Source organism: Myotis yumanensis, unplaced genomic scaffold (genome assembly GCF_028538775.1).
Source record: "Myotis yumanensis isolate MYYU_CA2020_CCGP unplaced genomic scaffold, mMyoYum1.0.hap1 SCAF_5, whole genome shotgun sequence".
NCBI lineage: Eukaryota > Metazoa > Chordata > Mammalia > Chiroptera > Vespertilionidae > Myotis > Myotis yumanensis.
The window spans coordinates 79,679,478-79,687,797 of record NW_027223756.1 but is presented as its reverse complement, the minus strand read 5'-3'; the positions used below and the strand labels follow the sequence as shown (position 1 = coordinate 79,687,797).

Here is an 8,320-nt window from a genome sequence, read left to right as displayed (position 1 = left end):
GACACTCGCTGCAACGCAGACGGACCTTGAACACGTGACCCTCAGAGAGAGAAGCCAGACACAAAGGCCACGCGGTGTGCGATTCCGTCCATGTGAAAGTCCAGGACAGGCACAGCCACAGGGACGGGAAGTGGGTTAGTGGGTGTCAGGGGCTGGGGAGGGGAGAATTGGGGGTGACTGCTAATGGGGATGGGGTTTCTTGTGGGGTGATGAGAATGTTCTGAAATTAGATACTAATGATAGTTGCACAACCCGGTGGATGTACTAAAAGCCACTGAATGGCATTCTTTTGTAAAGTCCGGGGTGCAAGCCGCTGTCATAAAGAACCAAGAGACGCTTTCTATGCAAATGCAAGGGGTTTATTTAGCTTCCAACATATGTCGGGGCCCACAATTTACTCTGAGCGCGGCAGAGCAGTGGCCGTGAGCCCCGACTAAGGGTTCAGGCATAGGTTATATACTTCTTCTAGCTAACGGGGGGAGCAAACGGGGGAAGCAAAGGGGTCACTCTTCTGGGAATCTTGGCGCCGTTGTGAATTAATGCCTGTCCACCTTCTTATCAGGTTGCTTGCTTTTCAGTTTACTCCCGGGCTGCAGCCATCTTGTAACCTCCCTGGCTGCAGCTGTGTCCCATAAAAGTTAATTGTTCCATCTCCCCCTCCTAACCTTCCTGATTGCCCTGGTGCTTGTTAAATGTAACACTCTGGTAATGCTTTGATGCCGTTTGTTCCTTGACCTTTCTGACCTGATTACACTGACGCCCTCTCATTCCCCCCTTTTTCTGTGGAAGGTTTCTAATCTTAGAGACTTTCAGGTTTAGCTAAGGCTGCATACTGTTGCCTGATGATAAGGAGTTTAATATCCCCTACCCTCTGTTGTATGAATTCCATAATTTTGTTTATGATGCAGGGCCCTATAGAGAGGATTAACAGTAGGATTATGAGCGGCCCTGCGATCGCTGACAATAGGGTTGTTAACCATGGTGATTGTGTAAACCAAGATTCAAACCAACCCTTTTGCGCCTCCCTTTCCTTCTGTCGCTCGGCTAGCCGCTGCCGAAGCTTGGTCATGGACTTCTCCACCACCCCTGTATGATCGGCATAAAAACAACACTCTTCCCTGAGAGCTGCACAGAGCCCTCCTTCTTGCATAAATAGGAGGTCGAGACCACGTCTATTTTGCAGAACTACCTCTGAGAGCGATGTGAGGGAGTCCTTAAGGGTAGTTATAGAGGTTTCCAATTCCTTTAAATCCTGATCTATAGCAGCTTGAAGCTGGTGCATATGGCTCGACCCCTGGATAAGGGTAGTGGTCCCAGTCCCTATCCCCACTGCTGTTCCAACTCCTAGGAGGACTGCTATAGTAAGAGACATTGGTTCCCTTTTAAAGCGGGTGACACGCTCCCCCACCATCTCCTTAAACGAATTTGCATTATGATATAATACTCGAGGAAACAAACGGACCATGACACAGAAGTGATGGGAACTATTGAACACAGCAGTGGAAATACAAGGGGTCAGACCGGTACTGCAGGCCCACCAAGTTCCTGCCTCTGGAGCCAGGTACCCAACTGTGGAGTTCATAGAGACAGTTCTGGCACAGAGTCGCCGGTGGCTCAGCGGGGGGGAACCTATGCAGAGTCCTTTGCTAGAAACTTCAGGGAGGGTTAGCTTGTGATCTCCTCCCCAACTGCAGGCAGAGCTTGTGGTCAGGGTGTAAGTTCCGTTTACTGCAGTCCCCTTGTAATAAGGGGGTGTTGCCGAGAGGCAGAGCCAGCAGGATCGAGTCAAATTACTTTGGGTTGCATTAAGGGCAGAGTAAGCTCCACTTACGAGGTTAAACAGGGGGAGCCTACCACTTGGGCTTCTCAGGGGAGGAGTCCCACTACTCGGAGTCTGAACAAGGTTGGTAACCTGGGGAGATTCTGTCACTGGTCCCTCCAAGCCACCCAGGGACGCCAGGGGCCGGAGTGGGGAGACCGGACGGACAGCTGGATTGGGCCCCACCAGGATTGGTGTGGTCTCTTGTTGTAGTTTGATAGTAAACTAGAGACCAAAGTCATATCCGGAGGCATAAAACCTAAGCCCCCATGTCCTTCCCTTATACCAGTGGGAAAGCTTGTCCGCTCCTCTGCCTCGTTCTGTTAAGGAGATATTTAATCCATTATACAAAGCTTCTGTTTTACATTCCCCCCTTCTGCTTTAGTGAACAGTTATCCAGTCTGAACTGGATCGGGTGATCCAATGAGCTGACCCCGTGGTTTCACACCCCCAGGCTGCGCAGTAAAGGGATTTAGGCCCACCACAGCTCTGTATCTTATTTCGATTACGATCATCTCTTGGGCAGATATAAAAAGGGAGGTGGCCTAGGAGGGTGCGTTTGCCATAATTTTGGCATCCTGCATTGGTATTGCTACTGGGGTAGCCCCTGAATTTGAGACCAGCGGAGGGCTTACTAGGTGCCATCGGGATGTTGTAAGGGTCCTCTACCTCTGATATGTCCCATGTGTCTAGGCCGACAGCTAGCTGGCATACGTCTGGAGATAAGGTGGGCCACCAGCTACCCGGAGTGTGGACACCTCTGGTTGACCAGACTACTTGCCCTGTTGGGTTGATGACTTCCCAGGTTAAAGTTACAGGGGCATGGGGGTTACTCGCCATCAGCTTGGCCGGGCAGGGGCTTACAACGAAAGCGAAGCTTAAGAGGGTTATCAGTCCTTTCCATTGTCCATTTAGGTCCCGGTGGCGGTGTAGGCTTGAGATGGGAGGCATGGATCCAGGGAGTGATGCCATCTACTTTAACCGCAGTCGGGGTGGTCAGCAGCACCATGTAAGGTCCTTTCCACCGGGGCTCCAAGCTGTGGGTCTGGTGCCTCCTCACGAACACCGAGTCTCCAACGTGGAAGGAGTGGGGCACTTTGAGGTCTCCTGGCTGATAGGCAGAGGCCAAGGGCTTCCAGATGAATTGCTGGATTCTCTCTAAAGCCTTTAACCTGGCAAGTAAAGGAGTGTGGGGTAATGAGTCTTTGTCTATGGTGGGTAACATTTTTGAGACCGGAGGTGGGGTTCCATACAGAATTTCAAAAGGGGTGAGATTATACATAGAAGGTGAAGGAGTGTTCCGAGCACGGAACAGGGCATAAGGTAGGAGCAAGGTCCAATCCTGAACGCCAGTCTCTAAGGCCAATTTAGTTAAGGTCTCCTTAATGGTTCTATTCATTCTTTCTACCTGCCCTGAACTTTGGGGACGATAAGCACAATGTAATTTCCAATTAATCCCCAACACCCTGGTCACTCCCTGACTTACCTGGGCCACGAAAGCAGGTTCGTTATCTGACCCAATTACCTGGGGCAGTTCAAATCGAGGAAAAAGTTCTTCCATAATCTTCTTAACCACCACCTGCGCTGTTTCTCTTCGGGTGGGGTAGGCCTCTACCCATTCTGAGAAAGTATCTACAAAAACTAAGAGAAATCTTAACCCATACTTAGCTGGTTTGATTTTAGTAAAGTCCACTTCCCAGAATTGGCCGGGCCGGCTTCCCCTGAGCCTTTTCCCTTCTGGCATTTGCGACGGGTGTGCATTTACAGCCTGACAGGCTCGGCAGTTTCTTGCCACCTGTTCAGCTAGGTTTCTGTTTTCCTTGGCTGTTAGAGTGAAGGGCTGCTCTTTTAATAGCTCTTGCATCTTCCTGGCCCCCAAATGAGTGAGCTGATGTACATGCTGTAAGTAGGAGGCCGCCTGCTGTTTCTTATTCCCTGTAGCTTCGGGTGCTGTGTCCTCCTTAGGAGCCTTGTTCACTAGTGCTGGGACCTCTGCCCCTTTAAGAGCTGCTGCCTTTGCTTCTTTGTCTGCCCGCCGGTTTCCTGCGGCTACAGGGTCCGACCCCTTTTGATGGCCGGGGCAATAAACAATAGCTAATTTGGTAGGCAGTAGGACAGCTGCTAGTAGTCTAAGGATTTCAGCCTTGTGTTTAATGTCCTTTCCGGCTGAGGTTAACAGTCCCCTTTGCTGGTATATGGCCCCATGTATATGAGCCGTGGCAAAGGCATAACGGCTATCCGTATAAATGGTAGCTTTCTTCCCCTTAGCCAGCTCTAAGGCTTTTGTGAGAGCAATTATTTCCGCTTTCTGGGCGGATGTCCCTTCTGGCAGCCCCGCAGACCATACAACCCTGTCCTTGCTAACTACTGCCGCCCCTGCGCATCTCTTACCATCCTGTAGGAAGCTGCTGCCGTCCGTGAACCAGGTCACCTCTGAGTCTGGCAATGGGAAGTCCTTTAGGTTACGACGGATTCCTGCTTCTTCTGCCAGGATATCCTGGCAGGAGTGTAGGACCGGGCCTGCAGCCTCATCCGGAAGTAGAGTGGCAGGGTTTAAAGTAACTGGAGGTCCGAAGGTCACTCGGTCCTTGTCTAACAGAATGCTCTGATAGTGCGTGATGCGAGCATTCGAGAGCCACCGGTCCGGGGGCTGCCTGATGATACTTTCCAGCATATGAGGGGCCACAATAGTTAGTTTTTGTCCCAGAGTCAGTTTGTCCGCATCTTTGGCTAGTAAGGCAGCGGCAGCTATAGCTTTAAGACAGCGGGGCCAGCCTTCAGCTACTGAATCCAAGCGTTTGGATAGGTAGGCTATAGGTCTTTTCCAGGGTCCTAAAGTCTGGGTCAAGACCCCCCGTGCCACTCCCCCTCGCTCCTCTATGTAAAGGGTGAAGGGCTTTTCAACATTAGGAAGCGCCAATGCTGGGGCTGATAGCAGGGCTTTTTTTATATCATCGAAGGCTCGCTGTTGTTTTGACCCCCAAGAGAATTCTGTGTCCCCCTTCAGGAGTGGGTACAGCGGGGCGGCTAGCGAGGCAAATCCCGGAATCCACAGTCTACAGAACCCAGCTGTCCCCAAGAACTCTCGGAGTTGTTTTCTGGAAGTTGGTGTGGGGATCTGCACAACAGTCTTTTTCCGTGCCTCAGTCAACCAGCGTTTCCCTCCCCGGAGAGTATACCCTAGATAAGTAACCTCCTGTCTGCATAGCTGGGCCTTCTTAGCTGATGCCTTATACCCAAGCTGAGCGAGCTCCTGTAGTAAGGAGCGAGTCCTGTACTCACATTCTTCCCGAGACGACGCAGCCAGCAGCAGGTCATCTACATACTGGAGCAGGGTTACCTCCGGGTGCTGGGTTCTGAAGGTGACCAGGTCCTGATGGAGTGCTTCATCGAAGATCGTGGGAGAGTTCTTAAATCCTTGGGGCAGCCTGGTCCAAGTCAGTTGCCCTGCAAGACCAGCCTCCGGGTCGGCCCATTCAAAGGCAAATAGAGGTTGACTGCTTTCACAGAGTCGCAGGCAGAAAAAGGCATCCTTTAAATCCAATACAGTGTACCAGCTCCTGTCAGGTGGGAGGGAACTCAGAAGATTGTAAGGGTTAGGGACAGTGGGGTGTATGTCCTGTACCCTGCTGTTAACCTCTTGTAGATCTTGCACTGGTCGGTAATCCCCGGTCCCCGGTTTCTTGACGGGAAGGAGTGGTGTGTTCCAAGCTGACTGACAGGGCTTCAGGACGCCTCCCTGCAGTAGCTTTAGAATATGTGGCCTGATTCCTTCCCGAGCCTCCTTACTCATGGGATACTGCCTCACCCGAATTGGAACTGCAGAGGCTTTTAAGGCAACTACTACCGGAGGTTGATTTCTCGCCAGCCCTAATCCGGCCTTCTCTGCCCAGGCATCCGGATACTCGTCTAGCCACCTTGTTACATCCTGTTCCTTTACCGGGGAGTCATACAGGCGGTATTCATCCTCCATAGACATTGTTAGAGCTGTTACTACTGGTTGCTGGACTAAGGGGCTCAAGAACTCTACTCTGGGCCCTTCGGGGTTGAAAGTGATGCGGGCTTTTAATTTGGTAAGCAGATCTCTCCCCATGAGGGGAGCTGGGCAGTCAGGTATCACCAGGAAGGAGTGATGGACCTTTCCCCTTTCTAAGTCTAGAGTTCTTTTGGTGGTCCAGGCTCGGTATCGGCTACCGTTGGCCCCCCTTACTAGGGACCGCTTAGTTGACAGCGGCCCCAGTGGTGTTTGTAATGCCGAGTAAACAGCTCCGGTGTCCACCTCAAAATCAATAGGAGTCCCCTCCACATCAAACTTTACCCTGAGCTCGGGGAGGGGGTCCGAGCCCCGTCGCCCCTAGTCTTCATCCAGGGCCAGCAAGGTGGGCGGTTTAGCCTGTAGGCCCTTCCTGGGTCTCTTTGGGCAGTCTTTCTTCCAATGCCCATACTCCTTGCAATGGGCACACTGATCCGGGTCCAATTTTGGTCGCGGCCGTGGCCCAGCCCTGCCTCCCTTCCTGTTTCCCTCTTTACTGTTACCGACTGCTGCGGCCAGGATTTTAGTCAATGCTTTATCTCTCTTTTTATCCCTGGCATCCTCTTTTTCCTCTCTCTCCCTTTCCCTACGTTCCTCTTTCTCCTCCTCCGTTTCTCTCTTATGAAAAACTTTATCTGCTTCTTTAACTAAGTCTCTAAGAGTGAGGTCCTGCAGCCCATCAAGGCGCTGCAGTTTCCGCCTTATATCTGCAGCAGATTGGCCAATGAAAGCCATGGCTACTGAAGCCCTCTGGCCCTTCGACTCCGGATCGAAGGGAGTAAACCTCCGATAGGCTTCCATTAACCTCTCTAAAAAGACTGTAGGAGATTCATCAGAACCCTGGACGACCTCCCTTACCTTAGCCAAATTGGTGGGCCGCCTAGAAGCTGCCCGGAGACCCGCCACGAGAGCCTGGCGATAGGAGGACAGATGCTCCCTACCTTCCGGAGTATTAGGGTCCCAGTCGGGGCGAGCCAGTGGGAAGGTGTCATCAATAATATTCTGTAGCTGTGTCGGACGCCCGTCTCGTCCCGGAACGTTCTTTCGAGCCTCTAACAGGATCCGGTCTCTTTCCTCTGTAGTGAAGAGGGTCCCCAGAAGTTGTTGACAATCATTCCAGGTTGGCTGATGAGAAAACATAAGGGACTCCACGAGACCTGTTAACCGAGTGGGGTCTTCAGAGAAAGGAGGGTTATTATTTTTCCAATTATATAAATCAGAGGAGGAGAATGGCCAATACTGGAGGGCCGGCATCTCCCCCCCGTTCCCATTTTCCACCATAGGCCCGTAAGGGCGTAACGGCAGAGTAGTGGCCACAGGTCCTTCATCCGGCTGGCGCCGGCTCCTAGTCCGCTGTGCTGGCCCGTCGCCCGGTGGCAGCAGGGAAACCTCGAGGGTGGAATCTGGGGAGGCCACCGTTGGGGACGCTGGCAGGGGGGCTGGACCGGGCGCCGGAGAAGGCACTTGGTCAGGCCGCTGCAGTGCCTCGGCCGCCGGAGGCTGCAAAGGCGAAGCATAAGGTGGTGGGAAATCTAGGAGAATAAGATCAGGCTGTGAGTCCGGGAGGACCGGAGGAACAGAGGGTGGAGGAGAGGGGAGAGCCGGCTTCACAGGGAGGATTGCTGGCTCAGAGACAGACACCGAAGACCTAGGGAGAGAACCAGGGGGTAAAAAAGGTTTGACCCACGCCGGGGGGTTCTCACATAAGTCCTGCCAGACCAGGATGTAAGGCTCCTGATCTGAATGCCCGTGTCGGCCAGGCTGAAATACCTGTCTCCTTACCTCCCTGATGAGAGGCAGATGGAAAGACCCCTCCGGGGGCCATCCGACATTAAAGGCGGGCCACTCGGATGAACAAAAAGTCTGCCATTTACCCTTTTTGACAACAAGAGATAGGTTTTTAGCTCGTCCCTTGACTTCTGACCAGCGATCCAGGGTCAGAGACAAGGGAGTAGAGGCAGACTGGCCCATGACTTCGAACACACACACACCAATGACAAAAAACAAGGAACAAAGGACAAGGACAGACACAACGCGTTGAGACAAAAATCGGAGGATCCAAAAAGAAGGATTTATAGAACCAATTGACCTAGCTGGCAACAGAACTACAGAACCAGAATCAGAATCCGTACCTAACTGACGGAACAGACAGGAGTCCACCAGGCGTCCCTGGTCCTCTCCAGACTCCACCAGGGCGTCCCCTGGGGTTGTGGCCTGCGACCTCCCGACACGTCTGTCTGTCGCAGTCGGGGGAGGCTCACGCCCCTCCCCGACAGCCACCCGACCAAACAGATTTGCCAGCTCTAACTAAATTTGTGTTTCCAATATCTAAGCGATCGCTATTCAGAAAGGCGCCGTCACTTACCCCAAGAAGCGTCTGTTGGAACCCAGAGGCGGCTGCAACAAATACCTCGCTGCGTGCCCGGCGACAAGTGGGGGAGAGCCTCCTGCCTTAAATAGGGGGTCCC

General features: G+C 52.6%; 1 protein-coding gene across 2 annotated transcripts; it reads right to left on the bottom strand.

Moving 5' to 3' along the window:
• Positions 1-357: 357 nt before the first annotated feature.
• LOC139010865 (uncharacterized) lies at positions 358-7,831 on the bottom strand. 2 transcript variants are annotated; one of them, XM_070415881.1, is made up of 3 exons: positions 7,422-7,831; positions 6,794-7,337; positions 358-2,991 (listed from the first exon to the last, which is right to left on the bottom strand). In XM_070415881.1, the coding sequence occupies exons 1-3, from the start codon at positions 7,821-7,823 to the stop codon at positions 2,987-2,989; spliced, it is 951 nt and encodes a 316-aa protein (XP_070271982.1). In that variant the 5' UTR covers positions 7,824-7,831; the 3' UTR covers positions 358-2,986. The 2 variants fall into 2 exon arrangements, 1 of the variants encoding a protein (XP_070271982.1); XR_011471566.1 differs by lacking the exons at positions 6,794-7,337; positions 7,422-7,831 and adding an exon at positions 3,306-3,968.
• Positions 7,832-8,320: the final 489 nt, after the last annotated feature.